The sequence below is a fragment of the Artibeus jamaicensis genome, unplaced genomic scaffold, assembly GCF_021234435.1.
Source record: "Artibeus jamaicensis isolate MK-2021 breed Jamaican fruit bat unplaced genomic scaffold, CSHL_Jam_final contig_414, whole genome shotgun sequence".
NCBI lineage: Eukaryota > Metazoa > Chordata > Mammalia > Chiroptera > Phyllostomidae > Artibeus > Artibeus jamaicensis.
Window position 1 is genome coordinate 196,771 of NW_026521822.1, and position 27,170 is coordinate 223,940.

Here is a 27,170-nt window from a genome sequence, read left to right on the forward strand (position 1 = left end):
AACTTTACTCTTTTTATTTTTTTATTAGAATAAGTAATGTCTATATAAGGACAGCAAAAGAATTTATTTTATGAATGCCAATCATAAATGTCACAACTTTAGCCACAGACTCTTTCTAAGGCTACTTGGCATATAATAAACACATTTTGAACCATGGAAAGAGGGCTATGATAGGTTTTGAAATATGATTATTAACAAACCAACAGACAAATGAGGAATAATGGTGCTAAATTCATTTTACAGTATGATATGAGCTTTTACATGTAAGAATTAACTCCAGTTTTTTGGAGGAGCAATACCATCCATTTTTGGTCCTGGTTTCTACATAATACAATTTATATTTATGCCTTGGGAATATGTGAATAGTAAAATATCTGTTGGTGGCCTACTAAAATATAAAAGCTGAATGTGGCAATGAAAGCAATTACTCTAAGAGTATGTAGACAGAAATGTGTTACAGCTGGCATTTGGACTATTTACATCAAAATCACTGTCACTGGTCAATTATAGGTTCAAAATAAAAGCATGAAGAGAGAAAAGAATAAAATCAGTATTAAGCTTTTTATGACAAACCATTAACTTAATAATGAGAAGGAGTAAAACATAACAAATACCTACACATACACACTTTTATATTTCCCATCTTTTCCAGTACTTGAGACGAGAATTTCATAACCATAGAGCTCTGGTACAATAGTCTCATCTTTTTCACCATTAATGAAGCTGGAGGGAGGTGACCAGGTAAGTACTACTGACCTTGCCTGGATGTCTGAGGCCTGCAAGAACATAGTATTTTAAAAGCTCTATGAAAAAACTGTAATGTGCACAATGAACAGTGAAAAATCTAATAGAGTTTCAGGAGTAAATAAAATATATTTGTATCTACTTACTTCAATGATCACAAATAGAAACCTATCCATTTGCAGATGAAATATGATTTGTTCTGAATGGGCAGATGGGTTAAAAACATTTAAAGACCTCTTGGACCATTCAAAACTATTAGTGTAAACACAAATATAGTCAAAAGAAAGAATGAAGAAAAAAAGTCACTTGTAAGATTCGAAAGGGTTCATTTCCTCAATTTATAAAGTGTCTTAAAATAAGAAAAAGATGAGAAACTCATGAGAAAAATAAGGAAAGGACATGGACTGTCTGAATATATAAATTTAAAAAAGATACCACTTTTTATCCCCCCCAAATGTGAGATATATAATACCATTATACTCTATTTTATGGAAAAAGAAACAGATTCAAAAAGGTTAAGTGGTTTGTCCCAGGTCACTCAACCCCTAAGTATAAGCTAAGGCTGAGACTAGCACAATGTTCTCCCTCACACACTACACTTGAGTCATATTACTGAGTAGCTCTTCTTTTATTTTTGGTTGGTTCCTCAATTGCCATGTTTCAGTTCTTCTTTAATGTGGGTTAATGTTTGCAACACTGTCCCCACACTTCCCCACTGTTCACAGCGCACAGTGCCCAACCACTACTTTTTCTTCACATTTCAATTCAATCATCCCTAGGGAGCTGCTTTAATATCCCGAGACAAGGTCACCTATATTATATATTCTTATAGCACTATACTTTTTTCCTGACACTTCACAGATAAATCATTACATGTACTGCTTGGCTACTCCACACTAACTTAAGTTCTAAGGGCAAAGGCCATGCCTGCTCTTTGCTTTCTATTCTATCTCCAGCTTCTACCACGGTATCTAGCATTCTGTCACATATTTATGGAATGAATTAGGTGAATTCAATACCTATTGAATTAGGTATTCTAAATGAACTACAGCATGCAAAAACCACACAAAACCAATTAAAAACCCTCACCTAGACTTCATGGATCATATAAATTTAATTAAAAAGGCATAGCTACCCAAACTGTAAAACAAACAAAAATTAAAAAACCCTAAAACCAAAGCAAAACAAAGACATAAGCATTACTTTATGTTTTAAGATACAGAGCTACTGTTTTATTAAATTACCTCTTCCTCATAATATTGAGCAAGAATTCTTTTGAAAAATTGTTTTAAGCTTTATGTGCCTGAAAAATTAGACTTTAATATTATATAGTGTAACAAATAAATGCTGCTAGAATTAGATATCATTATCATTCAAATAATTCTATTAAGGCTATGAAATTCCTTTTTAAATTAATCTAGTGATATACATTTGAATATACATAGAACTTCAAAGGATAATGCCTGAGTTTCAATCCCAACTTCAATACAACTTATTAAACCTACTCTTTCTAATCTGTAAAATAGGGAAACTAGTTCTGAGGGTTGTTGCAGAAATGAAAGAAAGTAATGCATTTATGTACTCAAAAGTGTTTTGAACAGATTCTGAAACTAGGAAAGTTGTACTAGCTATTATTATGAAATAATTCTGTATATGTTTACATTAATTTACATGTATAGAAGGAATTAGAAATAAAAAACGAAAGCATCCAAATCTATTATTTAAGATGGTCAGAAGAAATAGGACCATAGTAACCTATTAGATTAGTGAATGTCTTAGTAAAATGGGGTAAAATGAAAAAGTAACCCTTTGTGGAAGTGTTAAGAGCAGCAACTCTTCTAATCTGTTCTTGTACAAAAATTACAGCAAAGTATTTTTTAGATAACTTAGCACAAACTATTTTACCAAGGACTTTTTGGGGGGGGGGGGAAACGCAGAGCTTTTTCTTTTAGAAATCATAAGTAGTTTTATCAGTATTTAATAAATGGCCTTACTGTGGCTGAAAAAGTCCTATTGTCTACTTCTTTCCATCTTGTACTACATTTTACTATGCTCCAGTGATAATGGTTCTTTCTATCTAAGAAACTTGTCATGATTATTCCTGCTCTCCCATTCCTATTCCTTCCACCTTTTGTGCCTTTTCTAACTCTTCAGAGAAAAGTTTCCTGATTGCTGTATTTAAATAAATCTCCTTTTCTCAGTAACTCATCATATCGCCCTATTTTTGTAATAGCACTTTTTATGACCACACACAATTTGCATATTTGTTTTTTATTTATTGTGTACAGTAAGGGCCAAATGTATATTTTTATTGGTTGTCATGATTTATGTAGCTCTTCAAAGATAAATGTAATGACATAGAAAGATTGCTAAGGCATTACATAGCAAGTGAAAATAGCTTGCCATAGAGCGATATGGTACAGTATAACTCCCTTTTCCTAAGGGTTAAAGAAAAAATTTATACTTTGCTGGACACATATAATGAACTGAAACAGGACTAGAAAGAATCCTAAACTAAACTGTTGGGTGTGATTAAATTGAAGGAGTGGGTAAAAAGAGAATATATTTTTACTCTATATTTATGTATTACATATTTTACCATATTAATTATAAAATATCCAGATTCAATCAGTCACTGGCACTTCTGTTAGCTGCTTTTAAAATGGAGTGAAGTTAAAACTCTTATAAAAAGCACAGAGAAACTACTGTCTGATAACTACTGTGATATTTGATTTCTCCTTCTAGTCTTCTATTTTTTTCTAAAGCTTTCTCTTCATGACGCTGTAATCACAGTGTCTAAATCCTGGGCTGGCCAAAAAGTTCATTTGTTTTTCTCCAAAAGATGGCTCGAGTAGTGCTTGTCTTTAACTTCATTTGAAACAATTTTCTTAGATTGTATTGTGACAGCTTCATTATCAGTGTATATTAAAAAAGTCAAAATTGGTGAATTTTTGTATAGCCATTTTAATACTGAAGATGGAAGAAAATATGCAACATTTTCAGCATATTATGTATTATTCTATAAAAAAGGTAAAAATGCCAAAAAAAAAAAAAAGATTTGTGCAGTAGATGGAGAAGTGCTATGACTGACTGAATGTGTTAAAAGTTGTTTGTGAAGTTTTATGCTGGAGATTTATTGCTGGATGATGTTCCACAGTTGGGTAGACCAGTTGAACTTGACAGCAGTCAAATACAGACATTAACTGAGAAACATGGAAATAGCTGACATACTCAAAATATCCAGTTCAATAACGTTACTGGTGAAAATGAAAAAATGTGTCTTTTACCAATGAAGTTATTTATTTTATTTTACAGAGTAAATAAAGTTATTTACTTTATTTTACAGAAAGAACTAAACTTTCACCAATGAAGTTACTGGTGAAATGAAAATGTGTCTTTTATTTTACAGAAAGAACTAAACTTTTTGGCCAACCCAATAGTTTTATTCCCAGCATTTTCCCCTACAAAAGCATTGCTGCAAATCAAAACCATATTTTTAAGTGGCTGTATCATTCTGTCCAGTAAAAACCTTCCAATTTATGTACGCATTCCTTTGTTTTATTTTTGTTAATGTTAGTGCTACAAATACATCTTTGTTTGTGTAGCTATTTATTGAGAGACAGGACTGCACAATTTCAGTAAATTTCAATTTACACTTCTTTTGATAACTGTGAAGAATCCTTTAAAGTCTTAATGAATTTAAAAAATACAACTGTATGAGAACTTTACTTAAGGTTAATCTTTAGTCATATATGATGCATTTTTTCCATTAGAATGTTAGCCTTTATGAAGGATATGTAAAAAATATGCAGACAATTGTATGTATTCAGTTTTGCTGGCATACCTTTTTCTGATTTTTTTTGAATTCTTCTATTACATCTATACTTACAAAGATTAAAGAATATTAACTTTTATAATTTGATATTATTTACCTATTTTTGCACCTGGAGTCAACTGGACATATTTATATAAAACTCATATAAATGGGTTTTAAAAAATTTGATAATTAGTTGTATTCACTCTCTTTTATGAGATCTTTGTCTGATCCAGTGATTTTCAATGTCATTTAGTATGTATTAAATCCTTGTTTAACAAATGGATTCTTGGTTGAATATCCACTTTCCTGGTAACACTTCTGTTCTTATGTTAGATCCATATAGATCCATTACTGACTCCATATTCCTTATATAGAACAAGTTTTAAGACCTGAGTAGAAAAATACCAAAGTCCTATATGAGTCCTATACTAAATATAAATGTAAAGAAAATATATAAAATACTTACCACCGGTTTGACAATGTTGGAAAGAAGTGCTTCCAAGGCTTTAGTTTCTTCATCTTTTTCTAAAAAAATTTTTTTAATTAAAAAATTAGTGTAAATGCAATATACTCCCTCCACAACAATGTCTTCTGAAACTAGGTTAGTATTTGAGACTTTTATTTTCTATTTTTTACTCCTTAGTTGATATTCAGCAGCTTATGGCTCTCCATGATTCTTCTGCTTCAGTTTCTATTTCCATTTTAAGCACAATTACTAGCTGTAACACACACACACACACACACACACACACACACACACGAACTAGCTAGCAAGTTTTTCTTATAGACAGTATATTTTTATTCAGCTGTAAAAAACCCTAATTGTCTACAAAGTTCTCATTTGTCAGTCTCATACTTCTTAATGTCAACTATTTGTTTCATGAAATGCCTTAATTGTGGTGATTCCCAAAAGAGAAATATAATTGACTTGACCATAATTTACAGCCACCAAAGATATATCTGAAACTTTAGTTTAACTCTTCTGAAACATGAGTGCTGAAAAAGAATGATCAGGAGGTCTCAAAAATATGCAAGAATATTTTTGTAAACATTAATATATAAGCCTTGGGGCCCCTAAAACAATAAAACTTATTGGTGGGAAATGAAAATTTTAAAGAAAAAATAGTACTGCTTGGAGTTCTACTGAGGAAGTCACAGATAAGGGAAACACAGGGATTTTAAGAGAAAATAACCTTTGAAGAATTGAATGGAGAATATTCTACCATAACGTATATGAATAGACTGGTTAACAATGTAACTAACTAGTTACATAAAGAAGCTGGAAAAATAAAGAGTTTTGATAAAAGCCAGTATAGCCTTATCAAAGGCCCAAAAAGAGAAGAAAGAGAATCAGGATGAACTCTGGAGTTTTTCTACAAATAAAAATTTCTCATGGTTAGTACACTTTATGATATAGGTAAAATTACTCATTGAGTTCCCCCCAAATTGTAAAAAGAGGTAGTTTAGTAACAATTTAGGTTCTAAAACATTTTCTTACATTTAGGGAGTGTTAAGCTAATAATCTATAGTTTATTTTGGGCATGACAAAATGATTAAAGGTTAGCATGTACTTTTTGTAGGTTAAATATTGATGAAAATACCAAAAATAATAGCTGAGTAATTTAAATAGTTACCTTTGATTTCTGTATCAATTTGTACACCACCTTTCCCTTTTCCTGACTTGTTCTTTGCTAATCCTGTGTTTATACCACTAGCATTCTGCCCTTTTATAAGTCCATTATGTTCACTTATGGGAGAAGGGCATTTCTGGGGTGATGACGGTGGACTGCTCATTTTCTCTTTTTGTGTTCCTTGGCGATCCTTTAATTTTTTCTGTAAACGTTCATATGTTTTACTAGATCTTTCATCTCTAAAGTTGGACCTTCCATGAGTAGAGTGAGCATCTAGAAAGAAATATAAAATTAAAAACATTTAAATGGTCAATTTCTCCAAATACATTTGTGACATGAGATAGAACAGAAAATAAATCTATCATAATTATATAAAACATAACATGTTGAAGAATAATTTTGCAAAAAAAAAAAGCACTATTTCTGTGTATCTGCCATCTAATGGAACTGAACTTTGTGACTAGATTACACATGCACAGACACAACATAAATTTACGGAGACACTCCTTCACCTTTTCCCAAGTAACTATTATTCTTCATAGGAAAAGCTTGGTGGTATGCTATGATTATTACAGGTGGGGAATAAGATCTGAACTGAGCTATCTTTTACTCTTTTTAAGCCATTACTTTTAACATCTCTGTCAACTTCAAACCTATAAAATAGGTAAAAACAAAACCACCACCTGCCTAAATCCCCTTATGATTCAAAAACACAAATCATCACTAAAAAAAATTTTAAGAGTTACCAAAAAGAAATGAGTAGATTGTTTATTAGTAAGAGAATCTAGGTATAAAAAGCATTGCATCTTGAGATATTGTAAGTCACACAATATAATAAAATTAACAATAAATATTGTTAAATCAACTGTCCTCAGTTTATTTTTAAACAACAAAACTTATAAAGAACTTACAAAACTCAACAAAAAAACCCAAACAACCCAATTAAAAAATGGAAAAAGGAACTTCTGGTCAAGATGGAGGCATAGATGGACATGCTTCATTACCTTGCACAGCTATAAGTAGGATCACAACTAACCTCAAAACAAAAAACACCCAGAACTGCCAGAAAGTTGAACTATGAAGTCCAACAACCAAGGATTTAAGAAGCCATATGCATCCAGATGGGTAGGAGGGGCAGAGATGGGGAGCTGGGACAGAGAGGTTGTAGTGTGATGGAGGTGAGGTAGCAGCAGCTGGCAGAATGGGTGGTCCTACATTCATGAGTGGTAGATAAAAATCTGGAGGGAAACCTTGGGAGCGAGCGAGCAATCCCAGATCCAGGCCAGCCCACGTAGCCCAGGGTTCCTGCACCAAGAAAATAAAGTCTTATAACTTCTGGTTATAAACATTGGTGGGGGTTGGGGTGGTGGAGCAAACTGCCAGTCTCTTGGCAGAGTCCATGTAAAGGGCCTGCGGTGTCTTAGAACATATGCAAACCCACCCGCTCTGGGAACCACCACCAGGGCAGCAGCTACAGGGACACCAGTCACATATGGGAAGGTGGTGAAGTGAATGAAAATGGGGCAAGTGCTGAGAAAGACTCCAGCAGCTAGAAAGGGCACTGTCTCCTCTTCAACCCCTCCCCCACATGCAGAGCCACAGAGTGGTGAAGTGGGTTGCCCTGCACTGGTAAATACCCAAGGCTCCACCCCATAAAACTTAACAGATGCACCAAGACAGGGAATCAAAGCAGTTCTACCTACTACACAGGGGGCTGCCAAATTAAGGAGACAAAGAAATATGGCCCAAATGAAAGAAGAGAACACAGCTCCAGAAATAGAACTAAGTAAAACAGAGATGGCCAATTTACCAGATTTAGAGTTCAGAACACTAGTGATAAGGAAGCTCAGAGAACTCATTGAGCACAGCAAAAGCATAAAGAAAGAAATGAAGGCTATACTAAATGAAATAAAGAAAAATCCACAGGGAACCAACAATGAAGGGAAGGAAGCCAGGATTCAAACCACCGATTTGAAACATAAGGAAGAAATAAACAATTAACTAGAACAGAATGAAGAAACAAGAATTCAAAAAAATGAGGAGAGAAAAAGATGACTCTGAGACATCTCTAAAAGTGCGAACATCTGGATCATGGGGTTGCCAAAAGAAGAGGAAGAGCAAGAAGTTGAAAACTTACCTGCAAAAATAACAAAAACGTCCCTAATTTGTGAAGGAAATAGAAAGGAAGCAGTGAGTCCCATAGAAATTGGGCCCAAGAAGGAACACACCAAGACATATCATAATTAAAATGCCAAAAGTTAAACATAAAGAGAGGATCTTAGAGCAGCAGGAGAAAAGCAAAGAGTTACTTACAAAGGAGTTTCCATAAGACTATCAGCGGAGGACTTTTCAAAAGAAACTTTGCAAGCAAGAAGGGACTGGCAAGAAGTAGTAAAAGTGATGAAGAGCAAGGACATACATCCAAAATTAGTCTATCCAGCAAAGCTATCATTTAGAATCGAACAGCAGATAAAGTGCTTCTCAGACAATGTAAAGCTAAAGGAGTTTATCATCACCAAGCCATTATTATTAGAAATGTCAAGGGGACTTACTTAAGAAAAAGATCAAAACTATGAACATTAAAATGACAACAAACTTACAACTATCAACAAAATCTAAAACAAACAAAAAAAACCCAACAAACTAAGCAAACAATTGGAACATGAATAGAACCATAGACATAAGAGATCATTTGGAGAGTTATCAGTTGGGAGTTGGAAAGGGAAGACTGGGAGAAAAGTACAGAGATTAAGAAGCAAAATTGGTACAAAATAGGCAGGGGTATGTTAAGAACAGTATAAGAAATGGAGAAGCCAAAGAATTCATATGTACGACCCATGAACATGGACTAAGGGGTGACAGCTGAAGGGAAGGGTGGTACTGGGAGGAAGGGAGCAAAGGAGGAAAACTGGGAAGACTGTAATAGCAAAATCAATAACATACACTTAATGAAAATGGGCAAAGGTCATGACTAGATACTTTTTGAAGGAGGACATCACAGAAGGCCAATAGACATATGAAAAGATGTTCAATGTTACTAATCATCATAGAAATGCAAATTAAAACCACAATGAGGTATCATTTCACATCTGTCAGAATGGCTATCATCAACAGATCAACAAACAAGTGCTGGAGGGATGTGGAGAAAGGGGAACCCTTCTGAGGTGTTGGGGGTAATGCAGATTGGTACAGCCACTGTAGAAAGCAGTATAGAGATACCTGAAAAAATTAGAAATGGGTCTGCCTTTTGAACCAGCAATCCCCCTGTTGAGAATATATCTGAAGAAACACAAAACACTAATTCAAAAGAACATAAGCACCCCTATGTTCACTGCAGTGTTATTTATAATCGCCAGGTTATGGAAATAGCCCAAGTGTTCATCAATAGACGAGTGGCTAAAACTACTATGGGACATCTACGCAATGGAATACTACCTGGCTATAAAAAAGAAGAAATTTTTACCCTTTGCCTCCATATGCACAAAACTAGAGAAAATTATGCTAAGTGAAATAAGCCAGTCAGAGTAACACAAATACTACATGATTTCACTTATATGTGGAATTTAATGAACAAACTGAACTGAGAAGAACAAGAGACAGATTCACAGATAGGATGACAGCGGAAGGGGGAAGGTAAGGGGTGGAGGGATTAAGCAAAAAGGAGAAAGGACTCTTGGACATGGACAACAATGTTGTGATTGCGAGGGGGTGGTAAAAATTATTCAAAAATAAAAAATAAAATCTTTAAAGAAAATATTTTAAAGTCTCAAGAATCCCAGTAGGGTGTTAATTTATCAATGTTTTAAGAATATTGGTATAACATTTTTCTATATAGTGTTAAGTATATATTCTTATAGTTTAATGCATATCCCCTTTGAATAACAATGGGTTTTAACAATGCAAAATAGTAGTAATTGTAACATCCAGTATTTTCTTAAATTTTCTCAAACACATTTTTAAAAACTAAGTCATAATTAGCTGTAAGAAAATAGAAGAGATTAATTTATACTATACACTTTAAAATAAATACTGTAACATTATGTACAATAACATTAGGATAAAAACATAGGAATTTGGCTACCTACATGTAAAAAAAAATGAGTTTCCAGACAGTCACACGTCAACCTTACTTAACACTGTATAGAAAAATTAACTCAAATGTCATCAAAGACCTAAATGTAGGCATTAAAACTGTAAAACTTAAAACATGAGAAAATCTGCATGACATTTGATTAGACAATAGTTTCTTAGATATGAAAACAGAAGCACAAGCAATTAAAACAATCTGACTTCATCAAAATTAAAAACTTTTCTACAATGAAGAATACCATTAAGAAAATGAAAAGACAACATGAGAGAAAAATCTGTAAATCACGTATCTTAAAATAGTCTTGTATCCAGAATATATAAACACTCTTACAACTCAAAAATAAAGACAATAACTCAATTAAAAAACATGGTTGAAGGTCTGAACAGATATCAATAATCAATTGAAAAGATGCCCTATACCTGTAGTTAGTTGTTAGAGGCAAGCAAATCAAAATCTTAATGAGATAAAACTTCACACTCCAGCAGGGCTAGAATTAAAAAGCTGACAGCAACAAGCTTTGGTAAGGATATGCAGAAATTAGAGCCCTCATACATCACTGGTGAGAATGTAAAATAGGGCTGTCACTATGATAAACAATTTTATAGTCCCTCAAAAGGTAAATATAGAATCACCATATGAGTCAGCAATTCCACTCTTAGGTATATACCCAGAAGCAGTAAAAACATATGCCTGTCAAAACAGATTTTCATAATAGAGAAAAAGTGAAAATAACCCAAAAGTCCAACAAGTAATAAACTGAGAAGTAATATACCCACATAATGAACTGTTTTTCACAATAAAAAGAAAGCACTAATCATGCTAAAACCTTGAAATAAACCTTCAAAAAATAAGCTAAGTGAAAAAAAGCCAGACATAAAAGGCCGCACATTGTATGAACATTTACATCAAATATACGTACTGTATGTACCTTTATATGAAATGTCTAGAATAGGCAAAGCCATAGAAATATAGAAAGAAGGTTAGGAGATGGGGTAAAGGAAGTTGAGACTGACTTAACAGGCACAGAGTTCCTTTCTGGGATGAAATGTTCTGGAATTAGCATTAGTAAATATAGTATATAATGAATATACTAAAAAACCACTGAATTGTAAAATTTCAAGTGGTTAATTTTGTAATATGAATTATCTCAATAAAAAAATGAAACTTTAACTAGTATATACTTTGAAAATGTAGTTATCCAAATGTTTTTACATTTCATTTATTACTCAAGATAAATAAAATAATAAAGCAACTATGGGGGGTTATATAAAGAATATGTAGTAGAAAGAGCAGGAACTTTATTACAAAAAAGCTCCGAGAGAGTAAAATCCTCAGCAATAAACTAGCAATGGCCATGCAAAAATTAATTGATATTTTTGAGCCTCAGTTTCTTCATTTGTTATCTTGCAGAATTTTATTGAGGATTAAGTGATATAATACATGTCCAGCAAAGTTCAGATTCAGTAATGGTAGTTGTTGACAGTGAAATGTTGGATTAGGTCCCACTTTGGGAATCTATTGAAAATGTGGAAAAATATCAAGGAGATAGCTACCAGTTATAAAACTGCTGCCTGTTGTAAATTCCTTGGCTTATAACCTCAAATACAGTATGTCTCTTGTCTTCTACCACTAGGTAGCTAGTTTGTAAAGATGTACTCTTTGTAGATTTGTATGCTTCACTTTTCTTCACATCATTGTTAATTGTATTTATGAAGTCTAACACATATCCCCTTTGAATAACAATGGGTTTTAACAATGCAAAACAGTAGTAATTGTAACATCTGGTATTTTAAATTTTTCAAACACGTTTTTAAAAACCAGGTAAAAATTAGCAGTAAGAAAATAGAAGAGACTAATCTGTAGTATAAACTCTTGCTACTGAAAATTATGTTCATTGGAATACTGCATGAGCCTCACCTAGTTTGTTAAAATGCAGAAACCCAAATCCCACCCAGACCTACAGAATCAGTAAGTATTACTTGGGGGATAGAAATAAGTTTAAAATAACATAAAAAACAACATTATATATATAGTATATAATGTATAATATATTATATAGTATATAATTACATAATGTATAACACAATCTATAATATATAATGTACCTAGTAAAGACTGTGCTGCATATTTCAAACTTTGTGCTTAAGCAGTTGTATCTTCTACAAATTTACTAAGTATAAATGACAGGTTCTGCTAACTAATTGCAAGGAAAACTGATATATCAAACAGATTCAGTTCTTTGGGGATTTATAGGCAAATGAGGGAGAAAGTCATACAAAAAATAAAACTGTTTGGTTCTGTGAAAGAAACAGATTTCAGTGCTAGACTGATAATGCAGGGTCCTGGATAGTTTTTCTGAGAGCTGAAATCTAAAGGAAAAACATGAGCCTTCCAAGGAAAAGAGGGAAGAGCATTCCTGGTAGAGAGAACAACATGTACAGAGGCAATGAAGCAAGAAAAAGCTTGGAGGTTATGAAAAGCTGAAGGAGGATGGTGGAGACAAGAAGGACAAGGCAATGAAAGATCACAGAACAGAGCCTTGTCCAGGGCAGTGGTTTGCAACCAGGGATAATTTTGGCTCCCAGGCCAGGGGTCATTTGTCAATGCCTGTAAGTATTTTTAGTTGTCACAATTGGGTAAAGTTGAGCATGAGGGTGAGGGGAGGGTTGGAGTACTGTGTTACTGAAATCTAGTGGGTAGAAGGCAGAGATTCTGCTAAACATCATACAAAGCAAAATCCCGTCCTCCACAACAGACACTTATCCATCTTCAAATATCAAGAATGCTAAGGTTGAGAAACCCTGATCTGGTGAAGGGTTTAGGACTTTATACAATTGCAAAGGGAAGTCACGGAAAGAGAACAGTTTGAGTTATATTTTTAAATGATTACTCTGGCTGATCCTGGATGGTTGGGGCCAAGAATAACAGTAGAAAACTGGGAGGCTGACAATGCACTTGTCCTGACAAGAGCTGATGGTGGATTAGATCTGAGTAGCAGTAAGAAAAAGTAGATAAATTTGGGAAATTTCTAAAAATAAAACTAGTACCAAATGATGTGGAAGAATCAAATTTTACCATCTGGTTTTCACTTGAGCAAATTGAATGGACAGCGGTACCATATACTGAGATGAAGCTGACAGATAAAAGCAGGTTCCAAAATTAGATTTATGTTTTAGAAATGCTATAAGGGAGGTACATGAAAGTATATAGATGGTATTTAAAGCCACAGGAAAAAATAAGATTACTATTTTGTGTGTATTTTGTTTCTATTCTTCCTCAAAATTTAGTAACTCCCTCAGTGCAAGGTTATATCTTACTTTTTTTTTTTTTTTCAAACTTTCAATAGAACATAGCAACTTTGGTTAGTAGCAGGGCGGCCTTCAATATTTACCAATGATGTGATTATTCCTGGCTGAAAATTTTCCTCAGAGCCTAGATAGCGTAACAGAGGAGAAGATGTCTTCTTTGAATGTAACCCCACTAAATATTACTACATGATATAAATTACTTCCTTCTCTTTAATTTTTGTTTACTCATTTGCCTTGAAAGATGATCATGAGGATGAAATAGTGCTTAGATAACAAAAAATAATTGACATTGTTAACCATTTTTGGTTTTAGATAACATGATAACAGCATCTATTATATCCAAGCCAAGTATAGCCTATTCCATAAAACAGACATATTATTAGATGTCTTACCTACATCTCCATACACTTGTGAAGATTGATACTGTGGCATATACTGTGTTGCCATGTCGCCAGCTCCAGTCACTGGTGAATATATATGGCGAGGTGGAGGGGGCATCATGGTTGGGACAGGAATGAAACCTGGCAAAGGAGGATGTGTAGAACGATGTATAACTGTGTGACCACCAGGATGAAACTCTGGTGCTTGAGGAACCACAACAACTCTTCGAACACCATTGTCTTCAATAACCTATAAAATGAACATTAGAAGTTTCTTTCATAGATGTAAGCAATTCTTTTGAAATATGTTAGAGTAAGAATTTTTATATTAGGAGTTGATTTGAAAAATACTATACAATCAATATGAAGATTTTATTAAATATACTAAGTATATATGAATTAGCATTGAACAACATGAAGTAGTTTTTGTTATTATAATGCAATGTGTATCTTAAAACACTGAGACTAGCAAAGTAATAATATAAACAATGAGCTATGATATTAGGCATTAATCCTCTGTGTTACATGTATTTAGTGACGTAATGAAAATGAAGGGAGATTTAAGGGAGTATTTGGTTTGGACAGGAGGGGTCAGGATGGGTGAGGGTTGAGGAAAAAGAAGTTGTAGAAACACAAGTTGTGAAATAGAAATAGGGAAAAAAACTAAATCTAGACTCCTAAGATCAACCATATATTGAATTTAGATACAAAATTTATATGACCATGACCAGGACAATTTTAACAGGTGAAGATTATTTTAAGGGAGACAAATATCTAATACATTAACTCCCATTTAAGAAAAAAAAATTGTGGTTTCAAGTCTTAGAATTACACATTTTTAAATAGGGGTCACACTTGGGAAAGGATTTTTTAAAATGACAGATTCCCCCTGTCCCCTTTGAACCTCATTGAAACAGCAAGGACACAGAGGAAAGCCTAAAAGGATACAGTATTTATCTCAAGCACTGGAATCCTTCTCTATTAAAATAGGGTCTTGACCCTTTTTAGACTTGAATGGTTACTGCTGAGGTATAAAAAATGGCCGATAATACCTTTCCTGAGGAAACATAGAAATGTTAAATAACTTGCTAAGGTTACACAGTCAATTCTATGTTCTTATACCCCTTATGGGTACAGAATCCACAAGTACTTCGTCTGTTAGTTTTATTATTTTTTAAAAAATTTCACAAGTGAGATCTCACTGGTAAAAAGGAAATGGCTAAACTGCTTATGATATTAAAACCATTTTTTTCATTGCTGAAAAACAACATTTAAAATACAAAGGTCAGCTAGGGGGAAGGGAGAATACAGTTATTGTTTAATAGGTACTGTTTCAGTTTTGCAAGATGAGCAAATGGTAGTGATGAACAAATGGTAGAACAACAGTGTGAATGTACTTAATGTCACTGAACTGTCAATCTAAAATGGTGATGGAAAATTTTGTTATATTCATTTTACCACCATTAAAAATAATAAAACACTAAGATGCTGAAGGGGGAAAAATGCCAGACGAGGACTAAGTGGGTATGGAGAACTCTATCACATCAAGTAACCCTTTGAGCATCCATAATTTGAGGATGAGGCTGGAGAACTCAAAACTATCTGCTAAGTTGCGACCTGCTAAGTCTCCATCTGCTGAGAAATTAGACACTGAGAAAAGCGAACCAATCCCCTGGGAAAGGTATGCCAGGCTTGCTGTCATCTCCTTGCCTCCTCCTTAGGATGGGGTGTAGTGCTTCACCCTGAAGGTTCACTTTCATGGCTCGGCAGTGGCAAGCCAACGTGGTGACACAGGTGTACAAGTGACTTGGGTGACAAATTTTACTTATCTGGAACTTCCGGCCAAGATGGAGGCATAGGTGGAAATACTGTGCCTCCTTGCACAACCAGGTTTAAAGACAACAAAGTTTTAGTAACAAAAATGCAACCAAAACACAGAAAATTGAACTATACAGAAGTCTGACAACAACGAACCCTTCAGCCAGCCTGGTAAGACGGGTGGAGTCAGCAGCTGGTGGAGTGGGGTACGCAGGAAAACTCGGCCAGACCCACCCAGGTGCGCGGGTGGTGGTTGGCAGATCCCAGGCGTGGGGTTGCGACAGCCAGACCCAGTGAGGGTGCAAGGCAGCAGGCTGACCGAGATCACACATTCGTGTGCAGAGAAACCAGGCGAAGGAGCAAGCAGTGAGACGGACTGCACAAGCCCCAGCAGTGGGAAGCAGCAGAGGGGACTGCCATTGCCCCTCTTTCACCCCACCCCCTCATACAGCGTCACAACCCAGCAACCTGGGCGGCCCTACCCTGGTGAACACCTAGGGCTCTGCCCCTCATATGTAACAAGTGTGACCAGACCAAAACATTATGGCTCATATATAACAGATCAAAGCCCCAGAGTCGATAACTCTAAGCAACCAAAAGATAGCTAACTTATCTGATGCACAGTTCAAAACACTGATGATCAGGATGCTCACAGAACTGGTTGATTTTAGCCACAAATTAGAGGAACATATGAAGGCTAAACTAATTGAAATGAAGGGAAATGAACAGGAAACCAATAGGGATGGAAAGGAAACTGGGACTCAAATCAATGGAGTGGACCAGAAGGAAGAAAAAAATGACTAAACAGAAAAGGATGAAGAAACAAGAATTCAAAAAAATGAGGAGAGGCTTAGGAACCTCCAGGACATTTTTAAACATTCCAACATCCGAATTATAGGGGTACCAGAAGGGGAAGAGGAAGAGCGACAAGTGGAAAACTTATTTGAACAAATAATTAAGGAGAACTCCCCCAATCTGACAAAGGAAATAGACTTTCAGGAAATCCAGGAAGCTCAGAGAGTCCCAAAGAAGTTGGACCCAAGAAGGAACACACCAACGCACATCATCATTACATTAGCCAAGATTAAAATGAAGGAGAGAATCCTAGAAGCAGCAAGAAATAAGGGGACAGTCACCTACAAAGGAGTCCCCATCAGACTGTCAGCTGATTTCTCAAAAGACACCTTACAGGCAAGAAGGGGCTGGAAAGAAGTATTCCAAGTCATGAAATCCAAAGACCTACAACCAAGGTTGATCTATCCAGCAAAGCTTTTATTTAGAATGGAAGGGCAAATAAAGTGCTTCTCAGATAAGGTCAAGTTCAAGGGGTTCATCATCACCAAGCCTTTACTATATGAAATGTTAAAGGGACTTATCTAAGAAAAAGAAGATAAAAAATATGAACAGTGAAAGGACAGCAAACTCACAGTTGTTAAGAACCACACCTAAAACAAAAGCAAACTAAGAGGACAGCTAGATCAGGAGTAGAACCATAGAAATGAAGATCACATGGAGGGTTAGCAACAGGGGAGTGGGGGGAGAAGGTGGGAGAAGATACAGAGAATAAGTAGCATAGATGGTAGGTAGAAAATAGGGAGGACGACAAGAATAGTATGGGAAATATAGAATCTAAAGAACTTGAGACACGTGGTCATAAACTAAAGGGGGGGAATGGTGGGGGAGGGGGTGTGCAAGGTGGAGGGGAATGAAGGGGGGATATAAGACAACTGTAATGGCATAATCAATAAAATATACTTTAAAAAAGGAAAAAAAAAGAAATTAGACACTGAATTTTACGCCAATAGAGTACAATGATGGTGATAATTTAAAAAAATCAAATCAAATCAACAAGTTGCAGAAAGGGGAAAAAAAGATAAAATATAATCCAAATTAGTTTATGTAAATAAATGAAAACAAAACAATGGAATGTAAACCAAATGGGGATTTCACAGCATAGTCTGATCACCTAACCACATATGCCGCCTAATTTCTAATTAGGTGAGGACCCGTTTTCTTTTCTTTGTTGAATATAGACATAATTGAAAAGGGCTGCAGAGAAAGAAGTTTGTGTTTACTGACATTTAATACTGTGTATGTGTTTTCTCCACCATAATATACAGTCCATGTTTTAGTTTATTAACATTTTCTCTCCGGTGTCAGGTGCAGTACACTCAGCATATGCCCCCAAAATTTCTGCTGAATCAATGATATGAACAGAAATAAGTATATTCTATCAGTTTTATTAGAATACTGCATTTCTTTCCCTCCTTACAAGAATACCAAGCTAACAGGGTTTTGTGACTTCTTCAAGTCTTAGAAATTTTGCTTCTTATCTATTCTGAGGCCTCACCCTAAACCCAAAAGTATTCCTACTTTAAGCTACTCAACAGTGATTTCTGACCATTTATGCAATAAACTTTAATATATCTAAACACACACACACACACACACGAGTAGGTAACCACAAACGTTCTCTCTAGTTCTAACTATAATCCTTTATCTTCATCTAAGCCTCCCCACCTTCTAGTTTCTAACGTTGCCCACCTTTTTTGGCTGTTTTCCCCAGGAAAGTCAGAGAAGACTGAACTCAGATTGGTTTGTAGAATCTTTAGAAAATTTACTAATCTAACTGCTGCATGCTGACATAAAGGTCAAGCCCAGCTCAAAATTGTAATCTGAAACTTCCTGAATTGATATAGGCCCTTTCCCTGCATTATGAGACCTGTAATCCCCCTTCCTGTTAGGTACTCTTTCATTACCTTAACAACTTACAGTCCATAGAAAACTAGGGAGCCATTACTAGAAAAGCATAGAGAGAACTTCTGATGATTCAGGAGTCCCACTGGGGCTGTCTATATTTCCTTAATATTCCATCATCTTTATTACTAAAATATCAAGTGTTGAAATAATTATTTTTGCTCTTTGTGCCTCTAAGTTAATATTATTTTCCAGTAAGTTAAGTTCCTTCGAATCCTGTCAATTTTTACTTTCTGTGTCATTAAGTGCTTTCTTTGAGTTTTACAGATTGTTTCCCCATTTGATAATTCAGTTGGCACAGATTTCTACTTTTATGCAGTATGTCAAACTCTCACAAACTTCCCTCTTTTATTTGTTAGACTGCAATAATAAAGCTCATTGAGATTATGTCTAAAATTGTTTATAATTAGAAAAAAGTTTAAAGGAAAATATATGCTAAAGTATCTCTAGATTACAATATTCAGTATAATTTTTTTCTCTTTTATGCATTTTCCAAGTTTTTCTACATAATAATGATCAGTGGATAGAAAGCAGGCTGACATCTCTGGGAGTTGGAAGTGCTGGGGACAGGAGGAAGGTGAAGGGATGGACCAAAAAAGAAAAAACTCATGGAGAAAGACAACGGTGTGGTGATTTGGGGGGTTTTGTGATGGGTGGAGGTAGAAGAGAGTATAGGGGAATAATAGTGAGGGAAAATATTAAATAAAAATGAGCAGAAAAAGTTTAAAACAAACAATATTTGTTTTTTATCACTATTTTGTCTTGCTTGCAAAATTACTTCTTTATACATACGCTTCTGCTGAACATTTTTACTTTGCTTTATGAATACATATCATTTTAATTAGCTTTAGGTCTTCCTATCATATTAAACAGTATTATATATAACATATAGTGTCACAGTAAACAACTTTAAAAAATACATTTTATTGATTATGCTATTGTAATTGCCCCATTTTTCCCACATTGCCCACCTCAATGTAGTAAGCCCTATTCCCTCTGGTTATGTGATAACCTTAGTTCATGTCCATGGGTCATGCATGTAAGTTCTTTGGCTAGTCCATTTTCTATATTGTTCTTAACATTCCCATCTATTTGGTACCTAATTTGTACTTCTAAATCACTGCACCATTTCCCTATTCTACTGCCCCTTCCTCTTCCCAACTGATAACCCTCCAAATGATCTCCATATTTATCATTGTTTCTATTCTGCTTGTTTGCTTAGTTTGTTTTTTTATGATTTAATTGTTGATAACTGTGAACTTATTGCCATTCTAATGCTCATAGTTTTGATCAACTTTTCGTTACATAAACCCCTTTAACATTTTATATAATAATGGCTTGTTGATGATGAAATCCTTTAGCTTTACCTTGCCTGGAAAGCAGTTCATTCCAGAGGGTCCTTAGCCTATCCTTGTTTTTTTGGATTCTTTTTTTTTCTTGCTGTTCTAAGTGAATTCTTTTTTATTCCTTATGTTCCAAAGCATTGACTTGATGCTCAGCTTTATCCACTCCACTACTGATTCCCTGTAAATTTTCCTTTTATTTATTTTTAAAATATTTATTTATTTTTAGAGAGAGGAGAAGGGAAGGAGAAAGAGCGGGAGAGAAACACCACTGTGTGGTTGTCTCTCAGATGTCCCCTACTGGGGACCTGGCCCGCAACCCAGGCATGTGCCCTGACTGGGAATTGAACCAACGATCCTTTGCTTCACAGGCTCTTGCTCAATCCACTGAGCTATATCAGCCAGGTCTTTTATTTATTTTGAAGGATATTTTATTGATTACGCTATTACATTTGTCCCATCTTTTTCTCCCCTCTACTTCACAACACCTCTCTCCAGCATTACCCTCCTACCTCATTTTAGTCTATTGGTTGTACATATAAGTTCTGCTTTTTCATTTCCTATACTTTTCTTAACCTCCCCCTTGACTATTTTCTGCCTACCAATTACGCCTCTTATTCTCTGTACCTTTTTTTCCCCATTCTCCCCCTGACCCACTGAAAACCCTCCATGTGATCTCCATTTCTGTTATTATGTTCCTGTTCTAGTTGTTTCTTGTGTCTTTGTTTTTCAGGTTCAGCTGTTGACAGTTGAGAGTTTGTTGTCATTTTAATGTTCATATTTTTTATCTTCTTTTCCTTAGATAAGTCCCTTTAACATTTCATTTAATAAAGGCTTGGTGATGATGAACTCCTTTAACTTGACCTTATCTGGAAGCATTTTATCTGCCCTTCCATTCTAAATGATAGCTTTGCTGAATGGAGCAATCTTAGATTGCAGGTCCTTGCCTTTCAAGACTTGGAATACTTCTTTCCAGCCCCTTCTTGCCTGTAAGGATTCTTTTGAGAAATCTGATGATAGTCTTATGGGAACTCCTTTAAAGGTCACTGTCTCCTTTTCTTTTGCTGCTTTTAAGATTCTCTCCTTATCTTTCATCTTGGATAATTTATGATGTGTCTTGGTATGTTTCCTATTGGATCCAATTTCTTTGGGACTATCAGAGTGTCCTGGACTTGTATGTCAAGTTCCTTTGCCAGACTGCAGAAGTTTTCCTTTATTATGTGTTCAAGTAAGCTTTCAATTTCTTTCTCTTCCTCTTCTCCTTCTGGAACCCCTATGATTCAGATGTTGGAATGTTTAAAGATGTCCTGGACGTTCCTCAGTCTCTCCTTTTTTTTTTGAATTCATGTTTCTTCATTCTGTTCCAGTTGGATGCTCATTTCTTCCTTCTGTTCCAAATCTTTGAGTGCCAGTTTCCTTCCCTTCATTGTTGGCTCCCTGTATATTTTCCTTTATTTCACTTTGTATAACCTTCATTTCTTCCTTTATTTTATGACCATACTCAATAATTTCTGTGAGCATCCTGATTACCAGTGTTTTGAACTCTGCATCTGATAGGTTGGCTACCTACTTGTTGCTTAGCTCTTTTTCTGGAGTTTTGATTTCTTTCATTTGGGCCATATTTCTTTGTCTCAGTGCACCTGTTAGGTTGTAAGGGGTGTAGCCTTAGGTATTTGCCAGAGTGAGTGAACCTACTTCACTGCATTGTGGTGCTGTATGTGGGGGAGGGGCCCAAAAAGGAACAATGCCATTTGCTAGCTTGTTCGGTTCTAGCCCCACTTGGAGTCACTTCCTTTGCTTCCCACAAACAGACTGTATACTTGCAGATTCTAATTCTTGTGTGGGTCGGCTTCTGTACATTCTAGGATCCCGTGGGCCTCTCAAACAGACTCTCCTGTGAGACCGCAGTTTCTCCCACTGCCACAACCCCCATGGATTTTTACAGACAGAAGTTTTGAAGCTTTATTTCCCTGTGCTAGAACCCTGGGTTATGCAGTTTGTCTTGCTCCCCAGTTGTTTCTCCTGGCTTCTCAGAAAGCAAATGTGGGACTGCTTGGTCTCCCAGCCACTGCCTTATCCCAGCTTCTCACCTCTGCCCCTCCTTACACCTTGAGTGAATGTTTCTTCTTTAACTTCTTGGTTGTTGGACTTCCATACATTTTGATTTTCTGGCAGTTCTGGTTGTTTTTTGTTTTTAAATTGGTTGTTATCCTTCTTTTGGTTGCATGAAGAAGCCAAGCATATCTACATACGCATCTAAAAGCACAGGATTCTTCCCTGTAAATTTTTCTTTATTTCACTTAGTATAAACTTCATTTCTGTATCAGTCTTTTTTGTGCTGTTGAAGTACCCAATTGAGTTGAGAATCCTCATAACCAGTGTTTTGAACTCTGAACCTTATATATTGCTTATCTCCATTTTATTTAGTTCTTTTCCTGGAATTTTGTTCTCCTCTTTCTTTTGGGCCATATTTCTTTGTCACCTCATTTTTGGTAGCCTCCTTGTTTGTTTCTATGTATTAGACAGAGATGCTTTGACTTCCTTTAGTAGAAAGTGCACCTGTAAGTTAGATGGCGTGGAGCCTTAGGTAATCACCAGGGTGGAGCACCCTGTGTGAACGAGGTTGACAAAGTCTCAGATGTGATGCTGCTGCTGCTACCTGGCCTCTGGAATTTTGTTATAGAGGAAGGTGCCCCCTGGCATTCACCCTGATGACAGACTTCCTGTATTCCACTGGTGCCCTTACAGCTTCTGCCCCAGTGATGGAATCCAGCAGGAGTCAGTCTGCATGAGTTGTAAGATTGTTGAGGACTCTTTTAGAGGAGATGCCTGAGAATCCTGCAGTTTCTTCCACTGCCCCGACCCCTACTGATTTTTATAGCCAGAAGTTATGTGGACCTATCTTCCTAGAAGTGGAACCCTGGGCTGAGAGATCTGGTGTGGGGCTGTGATCTCTCAGTTCTGAGGCACCTGTCCTGATTTTTATCCACCACATGGAAATACGGGATTGCCTCTTCTGTGTCTCCCCCACTCCTACCCAGCTAGATGAATGTTACTCCTTTAGTTCCTTGGTTGTCAGACTTCCATACAGTTCAATTTTCTGATGATTCTAGGTGACAGTTGTTTTGTAAATTTAGTTGTAATTTTTGCTGTGGTTGTGCGAGGGGGTGAACCACGTTTACCTATGCCTCCATCTTGACTGGAAGTCTAAAATTTTTTTTTTAATTGTAATATTTTAAAATCATTATCTACGCTGGCTGGGTGGGTCACTTGGTTGGAGCACCTTCCCATACACCAAAAGGTTGTGAGTTCAATCCCTAGTTGGGGCTCATAGTTTGTATCTCACATCAATGTTTCTTTCTTTAAAATTTTAATTATACATCACTTTCTTTTTTAAAATAGGTAATTATTTTTTATTGTATTTTTTCCATTACCATTCATCCCCTTTATACTCTTTTCCACCTTATTCCCCACTCCCTGCAATCACCACACTGTTGTCCCTGTCCAGGAGTTCTTTTTTCATTTTTCTTGATCCCTCCACTCTCCAACCCCCACCCAGAACTATTGGCCTGCTCTCTATCTATGAGTCCATCTCTGTTGTAATGTTAGTTCAGTTTGTTAACTAGATTCCACATATCAGTGAAACTATATGGTATTTGTCTTTCTCTGTCTGGCTCATTTGACTTAGTATAATGTTCTCCAGGTCCATTAATACTGTCACAAAGAGTAAAAACTTCTTTTTTATGGCAGAGTAGTATTCCACTGTGTAAATGTACCATAGCTATTTATATATTATTTTTTATTTTATTTTTTCCGTTACCATTTATCATTCCACACTGTCTTCCACCTCCACCCATTCCCCTGCCCTACTGATGTCTCTCTCCCCACACCTTCCTCTCTTTCTGAAAATCAATAACCATATCCTTAGGGGAGAAATTTTTTTTTTTTAAAAGATGATCCATTTTTCTGCTTCAACAATAAATTATGTGTATAATTAAAAAATTAAGTCCCACTATTCCCATTACTGTTGATAGAATGCTACAGTATTAGAGGAGTATGGAATAATGGTTATGTAATAAACAATACTGCAGAACTCTTAAATAAGAATGGAAAGAATATATAATACAAAGGATGACAATCTTAACAGCAGGTCTGGGTTGTGCAACTTGCAAATGAGAAAAATTGAACCATTTACCTCCAAAGTTACTCAACGTATGACACCCTGAAATTATTCTAAAAAATGAAGTTGAAATATATGGATGAGTTAATAACCTGAAGTAGTTCTGAACTTAGTAGGGATATATCATTAATACAAACATCACAAAATTGAAGGTTCATTATATCCTAGGTAAATTATGATTTCTCAGTAAGTTTCTTCAATAGGTACTTTTATTAAATCTTGACCTTAATCTTAAATTAAGATCTATCTGTCCTTTGGATTTTTCATTTTTCTGCCCTCATATGCGCTTAGGTGTATGTATGTAGTATTATTTCCTCAGTTATAAAGCCAGAAAGTCCTAATATTAGATTTGTAGTTTTGTAGGCCTTGTTTGCCTCACTGAACTTTTCAGAATCCATAAGTTTGCTGAGTCCCATTAGTATATATAGAATCACATGATGATACAACAAAAACATTATTTGACCCTCCTTGGGTCACTGGCCTTTAGCAACAGATACACAAAAAGCAAGGGATGAAGGTGACTAAAGATGCTGCCATGAGAAAAGATCACAGCATAAAAGAAAGGAACCTATAAATGACAGCTATTTATACATTCAGTATGTGTGCTACCTGGTTCCTGCTAAACCACATACAACCTATACTTATTATACTACCTGTGTGTCTTAATATTTGGCTCAACCTCTAGCTCCTAAATTTCTAACATAACTAATGTTTGCTTATATGTCAAGATTTTGACAATCATGAAGTGCTTAGCTGTGTTAGAACCTGGCTCTTAAGTATTTTCTAACATTACAAACTGTGTTTTCACAGTGATGTCAATGTGCTAGAATCCATTCTGACACAAAGGGCATTTAAATTATTTCAATTACTATGAGATTTGATTGTTGTCTTTGGATTACTCTATGATGAAAAATGATACATTTCCTATAGAATCCTAAATTAAGATTGATAATAGTAGTCTACTAGCCTCACATAATCCTTCCAGTAAGATTATTGTTAAGGCCCATGCACTTATTTGACAAATATTTATAAATACCTACTATATTCGAGTTAACCACACAACAGAAATAATTAAAAGCCACTCTCTATTGCCAAGAAACTTAAAATCCTACAAAATAAATACATATACATATAATCATAATACTAAGTGGAATATAACACATCAAGAAGTGGTAAAAATAACTTAACCTAAGTCTTCCAAAGATGAGTAGAATTTCAAAAGGCAAGAATGAATAACATGCCTCAGATAACAGCATTAACAAAATCATAGAGAAAGGAAAATATCAAGTGAGCACGTCAATAATCATGTTTGGCTGCAAAAAGGGATATATGGTTAAACTTATCAAGAAAAGGATAAAAAGGTCAACCAGGACAAACTGTGTAAAGGCCTTATATATCAAGGAATCTAAGAAATCTAGACTTTCTTGAATGAACAAGCCAACTAAAGGCTCTTTATGATAACAGAAGTAAAAAGACCAAAGTAATACGGAAGAATATTTTAGTAGCTATTGGCCTGAAGATAAGAAACCTCAATTTAGGTGATTATTTCATTGATTTATTAGTATTTATTGAACCCCTACTACATAACAAGCTCTGTACTCAGCACTGAGGAAATAAATATGAGTAAAAGTGCTAAATTATCTGGTCCTCTTATCTCTCTGACCTCATTACTTAATTTATTAACACTTTCTGCTCTGAGAACTCAGTCTAGCCACAGCGGCCTCCTTGCTGCTCCCAGGCATGTTTTTATTTCAGGCCATTTGAACTGCTTGTTCCTGTTCCCAGAATCTTCTCCCCTGGCCCCCCCAAATGCATAGCCAACTTTTATCTGTCCTTCAAAATTTTGCTCAAATATCACCTGTCTAAATGAGACCTACCCTGACCAATGTAACCAGCTTTATTTTCTCTTTTCCTCCCCATATCACTTACCACTTAACACATTCTGTAATTTATCCATTTATTATGCTTATTGTTTGCTTTTCCTCACAAGAATGTAAACTACAGAGAGACAGAGGTCTGTGCCTCTTTTATACATGGACATATCTCAAACACTTAGAAGAGTCCCTGGTATATATGAGCACTCAATACATTTTTGTTGAACACTGTTGAATATGGGGAACTGTGAGAATTCATTATCTTTTCAGGAAAGAGAACTTATGAACTAAAGTGTGATTCATTCAGTTAAAGAGAGATCTATACAATGTGCCAGGAGAACCCAAAAAAGAGAGACACCTTGGAAAATTCTAAGGAAAGCTACTTCTAGGAGGTCATGAACGAGAAGGTCAAGAACTTGCCAGAAAAATAAAAATGAAAGGTACTGTTAGCTGAGATAACAGCAGGATACCCTATAGTTGCACTAAAATAATTTGTCTTACTTATCTTTCTGTCACTAGCATCCAATACAGAGCTTGGCACATGGTGCCATTCAATATATGATTGTTGAAAAAAACCCAAACAAACCAGGAATGGTTCTATATAAGTGAAGAAAGGTCTGTGAATAAGTTATCACGACAGCATTATGTCAAGGAAGTCTGGGGTAACACATATTAATGGTGTTAAATGTTTAGCGGTCAAAGAGGACAAGGTTAAAATATATGCCTTTGGGGTTGTACATATCAAAGAGATTTAGTTGCATAACAGAGGCAGAATGAGCACTACAATAAATTAAGTGTTGTAGACCACTCTGCCTGGTTTTAGGAATTGTATCTCAACCCCTTGTGGCTAAGGGCAAGAGATGACCTCTGAAATGCCAGCCGCAGGAGACAGAGCCTGTCTCTGGTAGCAAACGCTGCCTCAGTTCCTCTCCCTGCTCCCAAAGCTTGGTGGGAAGTCAATGACAGGTAAGACCCCTCACAGCAGGGGGCACCCCAAGCCAGGCTTGATCACTTGGGAGGCCTTCATGGAAGGACTGGGGGGGGGAGCTGCAACAACGAGCAATGGACTCTCGTGCCACTATCCCCCCACTCCAGGCTTTGACAAAGCCTGAGTCCCCATGTTCTCTGGGAGAAGTGCTTCCTGGCTCTAATCCCCTTAAACCTGAATACCTGATGGGGAAAGGTACAGCTCCTTGCCTTGCTAGAGCATGTCCTGGGGAAAAATCTG

The 27,170-nt window shown here is 35.7% G+C and overlaps 1 protein-coding gene across 5 annotated transcripts in view; it reads right to left on the reverse strand.

The window, feature by feature from the left end:
- FNDC3A (fibronectin type III domain containing 3A) overlaps window positions 1-27,170 on the reverse strand; it is a 252,913-nt gene that overhangs the window by 44,040 nt on the left and 181,703 nt on the right. For all 5 annotated transcript variants that reach the window (XM_053665453.1, XM_053665452.1, XM_053665450.1 and 2 more), the window contains 4 exons: window positions 13,983-14,220; window positions 6,196-6,465; window positions 5,028-5,086; window positions 619-776 (listed from right to left, as the gene is read on the reverse strand). In XM_053665453.1, coding sequence (XP_053521428.1) covers window positions 619-776; window positions 5,028-5,086; window positions 6,196-6,465; window positions 13,983-14,220 — 725 coding nt within the window. The remainder of the gene's footprint in view (window positions 1-618; window positions 777-5,027; window positions 5,087-6,195; window positions 6,466-13,982; window positions 14,221-27,170) is intronic.